The following is a 13,480-nucleotide window of genomic DNA, read 5'->3' as shown; positions in this document are numbered from 1 at the left end:
AGTTATGGAGTGTTAAGATGCGGGAAAGGCTAAGAGACTTTCTCCTAAGAGGGGACTTATTGTATGAAAGAAAGATATGAAAAAATCATAGAAAAAGTATAGAATCAAGTGCAAATGTGTAGTACAGAGAATGATAGCAAAGATCTATTTCAGTAACACCTGATGTCTTTAACGTGTCTCTTGATTTTCTGAGTTGTTTACGGTTCCACATACTAAGACAGGTAACATTTTATTGCAAATGAGTTTATTTAAAAATTTGAGTGCCTGGCTGGCTCAGTTACTCTTGATCTTGAGATTGTGAGTTCAAGCCTCACACTGGGCGTAGAGATTACTTAAAATCTGAAAAACACATTTTGATAGTAGTTTTGAGTTAGACTCTTTTCACTCCACTTCCAAACTATAGTGTTTTATTCATGCAGGCTGATGTCTTTACAACAGAACTGGAAACTACATCTTCAAAATGTCTACACCTGGATGCAAAAAAATCAAGTTCTTCAACAAGAGTTATCAATGAAAGCTTTCGAAGAAGAACGTGAAAAACTAGAGAGCAATAACAAGAAGTTACAGCAAGAAGTAGTAAAATTGAAACAATTTATGGAAATGAATATGGTAGAACGCGGTCAAGTGGAAGAGTATAAACGGGAGATTGAAGAAAGAGCACGACTGGACATAGTAGAAAAATGACACGAAGTCAACCTGTTTTTACAGGTTAATTGATTGATCTGTAATGTGCTTTAATTCATTTCACTGCAAATTACATTTTGGATAGATGTATTGTATGGGTTTCCTCTACTTGCTTTATGGTAATTTGTAGATTTCTGGAGGTATTTGTTCCTTTAAAGATTTCAGGTTTCATCATTATTCCTACTAAATCTAGAGGATAAGAAAAAATGATGGTTTAAACAACTAGTCTCACTATTAAGAGGAAAAGAAAAATTATGATTTAAAAATTGCACTGTACTTGGATTATTAAGTTTATTGTTGACTTCTAAATTTTTGTCATTGATTCTATTATTTGAATTATCAGATTGCGTGAATACTAATACAAGAATGATTGAACTTTAATTTTATAAATCATATTTAATTCAGTTGACATTGATGATAAATATTTTACACTTGAGCTTTTTTTCATTTAAAATTGCTCTCTGAATCATTGACTCCGAACTAAAGGAAACAGGTATAATTAATTATTCAGATTATAGCTATTTTAAAACTATCCTGTTAATTTGCTTTAGGCACAAGCAGCAGCTTGAGAACACTTGGACCAGTTAAGAGAAAATGCTCATGCTTCAGCGAGAAGTTAAATGGAACTTAGAATTAGAGATCTGGAATCTCAGGTCTCTACAATGAAGACTTCTCAAGAAGATTCTACTAAAACAGAGTTGGAAACCTACAGGCAACTCTACCTAGAAGAATTAAAAGTTAGAAAGTCCTTGAGAAATAAGCTGAACAGGTAAGTCAAAAGAGAATCATAGACAAGAAATTTAGCTTATTAATTTGCCTCCACAGCATAATGTCTGTGGAGCCAAGATCATGAGATGAGTAGGAAGTGCAAGCCAACTAGATGGTGTCATTTTGGAAAATGATGTTTCTAAGTGAACTTACCTTTGAAATGTTAGTCCAGGACCGTTTGCATCCCTCCTCTTTTTTTCGCTTTTACAGGACCTCTTCCCCCACCCCCCCGCACCCCCCGCCCTGTATATTTTCCATTGATCGGATCTGCTAGTCTTTAAGTGCATTGTTTGAAGCTTTCTCATTTAGAAGCATATTATTATAAAATTGCTTGTCAGAATTACCCTAAATAGAAATGTCGATGAGTTTCTTTTTGGAAGATTACATCTTTAACCTAAAAGGTCAAGTACTACTACTACTCATCCTGGCAGCTTGGTACATTTATTCTCTCGATTGTGATCTTTGGTATGATTACTAGAGTGGGCCTTGAGACAAACTATCCTTTATGCTTTTTCTACTTTACATAAAGGCATCCAGGTGAAATACAGAAAGACTCACACAGGGCTGAAGGGTAGCATAATTCCCAAAGTGGCTAAAAAGAGCACCATGGTGGGAGGGAGGCATGTGGAAGACGGAAGACAGAAAGGGCAGATTCTGCCTCCAGTGCCTTGGTAACTGTTATAAGCTAATTGCCTCTGTAGCTGTTTTAGTTCTTTCTGATCACACCTCTGCCATCTACTATCTCCCCTAGAGATTGTTGGTCTCAATGATTCCTCAGTGTCAGATGCTCAGTTTCTTTCAGATAATAAGTGAAATGTACAAGAGTGGTGAAAGCAAACGCTTGAAAATGTCTTTGAGGAATGTTTTAGTTTTATACCTGTAAACAGGTTTACTAAATATAAGTATGTATATATAATGGCATCCTGAAGGATCCTGTCAGTACAGCCACTCCAGAAGACAGCAAGTATTATTTGTTAAGCCATGTACATCACTGATAGCCACTTCTCCCTCTTTCCTGGTCTGAATTGTTAGGAATCCCCCTGGAATCATAAGCATGTCTTTAGAACAATTTTAAAAGTATAATTTTAGATAGTAGGTGTGCTCTGTCACATGTTCAGTGTTAAAACACTGTTCAATGGCAAATGCTATTTACTATTATGGAAACTTAAAAAACGTAAGTCATTTAGGAATGATTTAGGTAAAAAGAAAATGTATTTGTGTTTTTTAATCTTCACAGGGCTAAGGAGAGACTGCCAGAGAGCAATACAAAACTTCTTGAGGAGAGACAGCAGCACCAAACTTTACTCAGGACCCTTAGTGTGAGCCCAGGCCTGGAACCACCTTATTGTGGACATTTTGAAAATAATTTAGTGCTCAATGGAAACCTTACTCCAAGGGGGAACTTAGTGATTCCTACCTTAAACCCACGGCCGTCATATGACTACTGGAAGACTTCCTTGTGGAAGGTGAGTTATATTATCTGTTTTAGTTTGGGTTTCAGATATCTGATATAATAGTTGCTTTTAATTTCGTGAAATTCTGAGTTGTTTAAGTAACTAATACATATGAAGTAAAAGTCATAATTATATGTGCTAAGAAAGAACTGAGGTAAATTTTATATATATATTTTAGTCCCTTGATCTCTCATTTCCAAGAGATACTAATTTTTATTTTATTTTAGCGAGAGAATGAGTGAGTGCATGCAGGGGAGGGGCAAAAGGAGAGGGAAAAAGAGAATCCCAAGCAGGTTTCATGCTCAGCACAGAGCCGAATGTGGGGCTCAGTCTCAAAACCATGAGATCATGACCTGAGTCAAAATCAAGATTTGGACACTAAAAACAACTGAGCCACCCAGGTGCACCACAAGAGACACCTAGCATTAACTCTATTCAGTAAATATAACTAGACTGACCCATGTTAAATTTCTTGAAAAGCTTTCACTTAAATTTGATTTTAGAAAGTAAATGTTATTGCCTGCTAACCGCAGGTACACTCAGATGCTTGGACTTATTTTCAGTTGGCAGTGGTTCATAAACATTTGAAAGTTTTGCTATAATCCAGTTTTTGCACCCCTGTGTGTCAGTGAATGATCGTCCTCCAAACACTTAACGACATATGAATGTTTACTATTTAGAAGAATCCATGGGGGTGCCTGGGTGGCTCAGTCAGTTCAGCGTCTAACTCTTGATCTCAGCTCAGGTTTTGATCTCAGGGTCATGAGTTCAAGTCCTGCATTGGGCTCTACACTAAGCATGGAGGCTACTTAAAAGAAAAAAAAAAAAAAGAATCCATGGTAAGTCCTTTTTATGAATGAAATCAACTTGTAACACTAAAAAGGTTAATTTCTCTTTTAAGTTAAAAGATTTGCTGTTTTCTTACACGAGAATACATCTTTAATTGCTTTCTTACTTATGGCACTCTTTTTTCTTTTTCCTTTTTTTTTTTGACTTATACCACCTTTGTTTCAACTTTTATAAAATATCTTGCTGAGCGATTGTAGGGCATTTTATAAATAGCTAAATCAAACAAATATTTGAATTTTTAAAATGAAGCTTTTATTTCTTCAAATGAGTTCTTTGCCCGTTTCTCTTTTCTTTTTCTGGAACCCCTTGAATGCAAGTATTATTACACTGGATGTTGTCCCACAGGTCCCTTAACCTAGCCTCATTTTTAAAATTCTCTCTTTTTTTTTTTTTTTTTTTTTGGCTTGGATGATTTCTACTACCCTGTCTTGCAAATTGTTGATCTGTTCTTCTGCATCTTCTTATCTGCTGTTGATTCCCTCTGGTGTATTCGTCATTTCTGTTATTGTATCCTTCAGCTCTGATTGGTTCTTTTTTATATTTTCTATCTCTTTGTTGATGTTATCACTGGATCCATTCATTCTCCCAACCCAAGTTCACGGAGCATCTTTATGACCGTTACCTTGAACTCTTTATGAGGTACATTACTTATCTCTGTTTCACTTCGTTTTTTTTCTTCTTTTGTCATGTTCTTTCATTTCAAATGTACTCCTCTGTGTCCTCAGTTTGTCTGACTTTCTATGTTTGTTCCTAAAATGGTTCCTTTCAACTTTTTCTCTCTTTCGAGTTGGCGTGGCCTTTGAACAATGTACGTTAGTTATGAAGTCAAGGAAGAAGAGAATGTTTCTGTAAGTGCTGTCTAGTCATTTTTCTCGGTGGAGCTGTGACAGGTGACACTGGGTAGGCGGCAAGTAACCCTGCTCTTCTCGTTCTAAATTCAGAACACAGGAGACAGGGAGATGGAGAGAAACTTAGTAGCTTTATTACTAATACACACTAACAAATTGGAAGATATGATTTAGGTTATGTTAGCCACTTTGGGCTTCCTCCTAAATTGGGCACTTCCCCACACAGTTGTAAATTGAGGAAACAAATGCTTGACCCCCACCCCGGGGGCCGGGTGATTACCACAGAGCTGAGAGCAGACCCAAATTCATGTTACTGTGGGCAGGCACATCTTTTTCAAAGAGGAGATTCAGAAACACGTAAGCACTGCTTAGCTCCTTCTCCCAAATTCACCCGTTAGGTAATTCTCCCTTCCCGTCGGGAGGGAGGGGTAGAGATAAGTCCACATGTGAGACGTGAAGGTTCACCTATAATTTCCGACTGGATTTAAATTATAAAGTGAATTGTGTCTTTTGTACATACCAACGAATGATGAGAGGTTAGGCAAAAGCATGCTAGATGGGAAAGAGAAATCTGTGTTGGGTTTGAAATTTTGCTATAAATAACCACACCATGGGTTCACTCATTTGTTGATTGATTTTGATAAACCAAATTTTCTTTGGAAGAAATAAATAATTCTTTCAGGAAGAATTCCCTCAGTTTCAGCTTGCTTGCTTCACCTAAAGATTTTCTCTTTCGAGTTCTCTGTCCTGTGGTTTAAAAAAGTTGTGCTTAAAAATTGACTGCTACTAAAAGGAGTTAACATAATTTCTGTTCCTTTATTTTTATTGATGACTTTAAAATTTGTAATTTAGTTTTAGAGCTACTATTGTGGGCCTCATACCTAAACATTATTGAGCCACATGACAAAGTTTTATGTATTCATTTTCTCTGAGTTATACTTAAAATACACGTATTTTTCCTGACTATGAGGAAGTAACGGGCATAGAACTCTAGGCGTGGTAAGACCACAAGTGTATTCCTGGTCTGCATCTAGTTGGATTCATGACCTCAGGCAAAGTACACTCTCTCTGAGCCCTTTTTGTCTATTACGCAAAATTCGGGACTTTGACTAAATTAGTGACTTTTATACCTTCAAAATAATTTTTTTTCAAAGAATAGAATGTATTTTTTTTTTGCATTAAACTATATTGTGTAAAACAGAGAGAAGTAGAGCTGTCTAACTAAAGGAGAGATGGAGACTACGGCTGTGACTTCCTTGTCCCTCAATCCTGCAGTGCCCCCAACCGAACCTTAGATTTCTATGGGCCATATTTGAATGCTAACAGTTAATGAGAAAATCCTTCTAATTAAAAATCCTTTAAAAATGTTCTTTGAATTAAAATTTGCTGATATATATTTTTTCTGTGTATAATTTTCTCAGCCTCTTATATTTCTGATCAATGGAAAGGTATACATAAAAGTACACGTGTTCTTATTCATGGACTTGAAAGCTATTTTCACCATTGAAACACAGTTTTTACCTAGAAATAAACATAAAGGTCACAGAGGTAAATATTTAGGAAAAGAGCTTTTGGGGAAAAGATGCAACATTACCTTGGTAGCTCCTTAAGTCATGTCATATAAAAAACGTGGTTTATATTTTATATCGTATTTATTAATGGTAACACAAAATTGTTTGAATAAAGCCTTCCCCCATCATCTGGTATTAAGTTATTAATTTTTAAGTCTGGTATAGTAATGTTGTCCCATTCATTTTATAAGGCCCGAATATAATGCTATTGTCAAAAAAGTGTTATGTTTCCTCAAAAACTTAAAAATAGATATTCATGAATCCCACTACTGCGTATTTACCCAAAGAAAATGAAAACAGTAATTTGAAAAGTTGTATGCATCCCTATGTTTATGGAAACATTGTTTGTGATAACCAAAATAGGGAAGCAACCTAAGTGTCCATGGAGAGATGAATGGATAAAGACAATGTGTAATATGTATACAATGAAATATAGCTCAGCTATCACAAAGAATGAGATCTTGCCATTTGTGACAACATTGATAGACCTAGAGGGTATTATGCTAGGTGAAATAAATCGGAGAAAGACAAATAAACACTATCTGATTTCACTTACATGTGGAATATAAAAAAACAAAACAAGTGAACAAACAGAATCATAACTACAGAGGACAAATTGGTGGTTGCTAGAGGGGAGGTGCAGTTATAAAGTAAATAAGTCACAGGAATGAAGAATACAGCATATGGAATATCATCAAAAATATTGTATTAATGTTGCATGGTGACAGAGGGTAACTACACGTACGGTAGCAAGCATAGCATAGTGTATACAATTGTCCAATCTGAATTTGTATACTGAAAAACTAGTGTAACATTGTATGTCAACTATACTTCAATTAAAAAAAGGTATTAGGGAAAACAGTCTCTGAAAATACGGGGAAACATGTCAGCTAAAACATTTGTCCTCACACCCAAATTTGTAAAGACATTGGAATCCTTATCACCACAGTGTTGACTATGTTCAGTACACTATTTTGGAGCCCGATTGGGGCATTCAGGGAGAGGCTAACTTGTCTAAGGAAGATCTAAATAAGAACATTCTAGACAGGAACAGTTGTAATATACACTTGACCCTTGACCAACATGGTTTTGACCTGTGCGGGTCTACTTTACTTACACATGGATTATTTTTGGATAGTGTACAGTATTGTAAGTGTATTTCCTCTTCCTTCCGTTTTTCTCAATGTCATTTTTTGCCCTAGCTTATTCTACTGGACAAAACACGTATGAATCGACTGTTTATGTTACCGGTAAGGCTTCCGGTCAACAGTAGGCTATTAGTAATTAAGTTTTGGGGGGATGAAAAATTGTATACAGGTTTGTGAATGTACCCCAACCCCTGTGTTATTCAAGGGTCACCTGTAGTCAAGTGTTTCAAAACTTGGTCCTAATTTGGAGAAAGGAAACAAAGTTACAATTGAAAATTTTATACTGTTTTCCTTATCTGTAATTGAGAAAGTTATAAATCAGAAGCTAAGTTTGAAAACTGTTGTAACCCTCTATTTTTCCTTTCTTCAAAGAGATTTTCTGAAATCTTTGTGTGCATATGAAAAGAAATAAGTGTTTTAGTCATAATACAGATAGCAAAATATTTTTACTCAACTTTTTGCCAATAGAATTTCCACATGACAGTATGACAGTCCCACTTTCTTCATTTTATATATATTTAAGAGTCAGTCCTGAAAAACTAATAGCAAAAAGCATTCCTTCAAATTTTGTTTTTCTAAGAGTGAAAAAATGGAAAGCCCATTTTAAGGAACAATTCATTAAGGTAAAAACCTGATTAAACTTTCACAAATGGCAGTTTTTCTAATCATTTCCAAGTAATAATTCAGTATACAATATGAATCTTGTTTAAACTTTTTTGTACCAGTAAGATCAAACATCACCTTTCAGAGATTATACATATTCAATAGATCAATATTAATTGTGCTTTTTATCAGATTCGCTTAAATAGCATTATATATATATTATACACATATTATATGTAATATATATGTGTTATATATTACACACACACGTATATATATATACATATATATACATATATGTATGTGTGTGTATGTATGTATCTGTTCTCCATTATCTAAAACTAAAATAAAATAGGAATTTATTTTATTCATGTGATTGTCTTCCTATTTAAGCAATCCCTAACTTTGGTTTAATCTCTACAAGTATTATTTCAAGACCACATGTCGTAAGCTATATATAATTCCTACAATGACTTTTGTTTACCTTACACATTCTAAATAATATTTGGCTTATTTCAGACGCAGCAGGAGTTGGAGAAAAGAATAACCAGAGCACTAGAAGAAGGTATGTTGCCAAAATGTATGAAGTTAGATATCATTGATTTCTGAAATAAACTATAAATAGTAAATGGCATCCCTTTCCATTGTTTGGATAATAGATGCTACATTCACATTTTTTTGTACATAGCTAATAAAAAATGTAAAAGCATGAGCATAATGAAGAACACACTTCTTCCTCATTTAGTCCTCATGTGTCATAGCTCTTTTAAAATCTCCCACAAGTCTAGGGGCACCCAGGTGGCTCAGTCGGTTGGGCGACGGATTTCAGCTCAGGTGGGTTCAGGCCCCACAGAGGGCTCTGTGCTGAAAGCTCGGAGCCTGGAGCCTGCTTCAGATTCTGTGTCTCCCTCTCTCTGTGCCCCTGCCCGCTTGTGGTTTGTCTCTCTCTCAAAAATAAATAAACGTTGAAGAAGTTTTTTTCAATCTCCCTAAGTCTTTATATCTGTTATTATTTCTGGCGACAATCTTCCTTCACTGGTGCCATCCCTGTGGAACTGTCAACCTGCACAAATCTCAGAAAAGGTGTGCTTTATCAAATTGTTGTTTCTGCTAGTGATAGAAGACCCAAAAAGCCAAAGTCGTCTTAGTAATGCTTGGTTAAGTAATTAGAGGTCATATAGCTGTCACTTGACAGGTAACGGGTTTCAATCTTCACTCATTGACTTTGTCATTGCTTTTGCCCTTGGGTAAAACTTCAAGTTCCTTAGCATGGAACGAAAACACCCAAATCAGTTTGCTTCTTGCCAGATGATTCAGCCTTGTCTCTCACTATTTGCCCTACTCTGCTGCTTTGCTCTAGCACCTTGTCAAACTAAACTACTCATAATTAATTGCACAAGTGTTCTTCCTCACTTCTAGCCCTTTGTATGTGCTTCTTCCATCTAAGTAGCATACTTTTTCCTTATCCTTCAGGTATCAGCTGACATATCACCTTCACCAAAGAGCAGACAATATTGACACAAAACTGGGATGTCCCTTCCGTATGTTCCAGTAGTGCTGTGTTTCATACCTGTCACTTACATCTGTATACTTGGCTCTGTTTGGAAATGCCTGTTTGATTTTTCGGTTTATAGTTTATGATTGTTCAGGGTGGACTGTGTCCTCATCTTGTACTTTCATCTTGTAATGAAAAAAACAGAAACTCTGACATTTATCTACAATAGCAATTAATTCAGTGTGCAACCCTGAGCAAAATATATTTAATACTAATCTTGGGTTTCATATTGCAGTTGTACGTAGGTATTTTTCATTTTTCTTAACACTCATAAAGGCCCCAACTTTTTTTTTCTATTTCCTTTCCTTTCCTTTCCTTTCCTTTCCTTTCCTTTTTTCTTTTTTTTTTAATCACTTGTAGTGAAAAGTATTTTGGAGAAAGAAGATAATTCTTTCTTTTCCTTTTCAGCTGCTACCAAATTTGAATGAGGATCCTGTAGAAATCCTTTAGTATCTACTGATGATTCAATTCTAAATCAAGATCCAGTATGGAGAGCGTCACGAGAATATGTACAGATTTTGAACAAAAATTATACAATTTGAAAAATAAATAGAAAAAATTTACTGGATGCTTACAAAACATTTTCATTGCTTCCCAATTGAACACACTATAAGGCAAAATCTTGATTAAAGGAAAAAGTTTTTGTATCATATGTGTGTAATGAAAATCTTTATAATATTTTAAACTATGTTTCTTGGCATCTCATTAACTTTTAAGCACATTTTGTACGTGGAAACTACCACTAGAGGGTTTTACATACATCAGACTGCTCCACTACCAGCGGTTTAAACAGCACCCAAACAACCAAGTTGTCATTAATACTTCAGTAGTGTTCATGGATGGCTTTTTGTATTTCCCAATTTTTATGACTATATGTGGGCCTAAAGATTTAGACATTATGTTGATATATTCCTGCTATGGCTCTTGCCAATGTTTGTACATATTACAATTTTTTTTATACTACCATAAAACCTATCTATAATTTTAATTGTAAACACTGATTTGTAGCTCTTTCCACATGGAGAAATAAGATTTGCCTAAGGCTTTTCAACTTTTCTATTTATTTATTTATTCATTTATTTATTTTTGATTTGCTTTTTGGAAACAAAGTTAGAGACAAGAAAAATTAGAGAAAACAAAACAAAAAAAACTCCCCCCCCCCCGCCCCAGAGCCATTTGCAAGTAAACTGCTAATGGGATGCCTGATTCCTGTAGCATTTAAATCCTACAAGTCAGTACATTCCACATAACTACCATACAACCTTCACAATCAGAACATTAACTCTAATACACTCGACTCTTAAACAACGGGGTTAAGGGCTCTGACCACGCCCCCCACAGTCAAAAAGCCATGAACAACTTTTGACCCCCTAAGACTTAACCACTACTACTACCAGTAATCTTTTGTATATTATACGTATCATACTATATTCTTAAAGTAAGCTACAGAAAATAATACCATGAAGAAAATTATAAAAGAAATTACATTTCCAGTACTGAAAAAAAAAAATCTGTGTGTAGTCAGTGCACCCATTAAAACTCTTTTGTTCAAGGGTTCAGTATAATTCTATCATTTATTCCTCATAATTCTTTTTAAGTTTGGTCACTTATCTGTAGTATACGTTATACCAAGGAAGGTCCTGTTTAGAGCCATGTATTGAATTGTGTGTCTTAGTCTCTTTCACTCCAGAACAGTTCCTTTGTCTTTCCTCGACTTTCATGACTTTTAACCTTTTGACGAGTAAATTCCAGTAATGTGGAATGTCTTTCAATGTGGATTTTTCTTAGGCTTCCTTATGGTAAAATTCAGACCATACATGTTTAGCAAGAGTATCACTACAACCTACTCTTTGCATCCTATCATGTGACCTACAATTTTGATTTGTCCCCATACTGGTGATGTTAATGCTGGCCACCGGAGGTAGTATCTGCCAGGTTTCTCGCCTGGAATGTTAACTTTCCACTTTCCAATTATTTAGTATTTTATGGGGAAGTACTTTGAGACATGTAAATATCTCCTTTCTCAGACACCCTGTGCCAGGCCACCTCTTCTGCAGATGACTTGCCCCCCTGCAGGTTCTGAAAACCCCCACTGGGCTATTCTTCCCCTGTGCAGATGCCTCCCTACCCTGTTCAGGCTGTGATACTTCATTATTCTATACCATTCACTTTTCAGGGATGCTCTCACTTGAGCTCCAACACTGTGCAGGGTGACTGTCCTACACATAATGCCTTCCCCATTCTAACACCTCACTCTGGACCCCCACAACTCCATGCCTCTGTTTCTAGGACTGGGAACTAAAATGTTGGGGATGAGAAAGAAGAAAGGAAGAAGGGCTCCACAGGTCTTTTATAATCAACTTGGCAAGCTCTCCAAAGCCGGTTCTCATTGGAATTGCATCGAATCGGCCAACAGTTTGTAAGGAAAGACATTTCTTATACTGATTTTTCCAAACAACTAGTCTTTTAATTGTCTAAGCTTATTCCCCACAATATATTGTTTCTTACTCGAGTGTTTTATCTGCAGATTCTTTTGGATTTGGTACATGCAGTGACATATAATCTATAAATAGTGGCATTTTTCTTTCCAATTCCTAGAGCTTTCATTTTTTTTCTTTCCTACTACAAGAATGACGTTGAGTAAATGTGAGGATAGTGAGTGTTCATGTCTTCTTGAAATTGCAACATGTAAAAGTAGTTTTCTGTAACTATGTAGATAGTGGGGTTTTTAAAAGTGTGCGTCTTTTATTAGTCTCTTAGTTTGCTCTTGCCGTTTACAACAGATCACCATCCACACAGTGTCTTAAAGCCACACGCATTTATCTCACATTTTTATGGGCCAGAAGCTAAGCAGTGGCTTAGCTGGGTCCTTTGTTCAGGTTCTCACAAGGCTGTACTCAAGGTGTCTGCTAGACTGCGCTTCCCCATTTGGGTGCTTCAACGGGGAAGAATCTGCTTCCAAGCCCATTGAGTTTGTTTATAAGAGAATTTCCTTGTGACCGTATGACTGGACTCATTTCCACAGCTCTTTGCTAGTTGGAGACTAGTTGGAGGCTTAGGTCCTAAGCGTTCCCAGACACTTGTCTTAGTCTTTTTGGGCTGCTCTAACAAAATACCATAGGTTTATGGAAAAAAAAAAAAGTTTTATTTTTCACAGTTCTGGAGGCTGGGAAGTCCAAAATGAAGGCACTGGCAGATTCAGTGTACAGCGACGGCCTGCTTCCTGGTTCATGGACGCTGGTCTTCCTGCTTGGCACAGGGCCAAGGGAGCTCTCACAGCCCTCCTTTATAAGGGCACTAATCCCATTCATGAGGGCTCCACCTTCGTGACTTCATTTCCCAAATCCCCCACTTCTAAATACTATCACGTTGAACATTAAGAGTTAACACATGAATTTGGGTGAGTGGGGACACAAATATTCAGCCTAGAGCAAGGCTGTTCCTTGTTCTTGGCCACGTAGACTTCCTCAATACGGCCGCTTAGTTTAGGAGGCCAGCAAGGAGACTGTCACTTCAGCGAAGGCTCAGTCCTCCTTGAAGGGTGTTCACGTGATTAGATCAGGGTTGCCTAGCATAATCCTCCTTTTGATTAACTCAATTAACTGAATTAATTATGTCTGCAATTTTCCTTTACATGTGCCATATTCTAATAGCTAGAGTCAAGTCACAGATCTTAAGCGAAAAGATTTATAAAGAAAAGGTGACAACACTAAAGGGCAGATACTATGGGGTCACTTAGGGTCTTTCTGCTACAAGTATATTAAGGAAGTTCTCTTATAATACTAGTTTTCTAAGTTCTGTCATGAATGAATATTGACTGTTAAAAGATGTTTATTTCACATCTATTGAGATAATTTTTTTAACTGTTTATTTTTGAGAGAGACCAAGCAAGCCAGCAGGGGAGGGGCAGAGAGAGAGGGAGACAGGATCTGAAGCAAGCTCTGCGCTGACAGTGGCGAGCCCAATGTGAACCCCACGTGGGGCTTAAACTCACATACTG

At 36.4% G+C, this 13,480-nt stretch overlaps 1 protein-coding gene across 1 annotated transcript; it reads left to right on the top strand.

Annotated features, from left to right (window-relative positions):
- The first annotated feature begins 510 nt into the window (after positions 1–510).
- On the top strand, positions 511–10,043 carry LOC122236305 (ankyrin repeat domain-containing protein 26-like). Its single transcript, XM_042977171.1, has 6 exons — positions 511–708; positions 1,236–1,453; positions 2,690–2,918; positions 7,377–7,424; positions 8,445–8,490; positions 9,889–10,043. The coding sequence occupies exons 2-6, from the start codon at positions 1,305–1,307 to the stop codon at positions 9,906–9,908; spliced, it is 492 nt and encodes a 163-aa protein (XP_042833105.1). The 5' UTR covers positions 511–708; positions 1,236–1,304; the 3' UTR covers positions 9,909–10,043.
- Positions 10,044–13,480: the final 3,437 nt, after the last annotated feature.

Source organism: Panthera tigris (assembly GCF_018350195.1).
Source record: "Panthera tigris isolate Pti1 chromosome F3 unlocalized genomic scaffold, P.tigris_Pti1_mat1.1 chrF3_random_Un_scaffold_45, whole genome shotgun sequence".
Lineage (NCBI taxonomy): Eukaryota > Metazoa > Chordata > Mammalia > Carnivora > Felidae > Panthera > Panthera tigris.
Note: the sequence above shows the minus strand (reverse complement) of the source record. Positions and strands in the feature narration are given on the sequence as shown.

Coding starts and splice junctions, on each gene's coding strand:
- LOC122236305 (XM_042977171.1), top strand. CDS start 1,305: ATGGAACTTAGAATTAGAGATCTGGAATCTCAGGTCTCTACAATGAAG. Junction 2,919..7,376: donor GGAAGACTTCCTTGTGGAAG/GTGAGTTATATT, acceptor TTTTTGCCCTAG/CTTATTCTACTGGACAAAAC. Junction 7,425..8,444: donor ATCGACTGTTTATGTTACCG/GTAAGGCTTCCG, acceptor GGCTTATTTCAG/ACGCAGCAGGAGTTGGAGAA.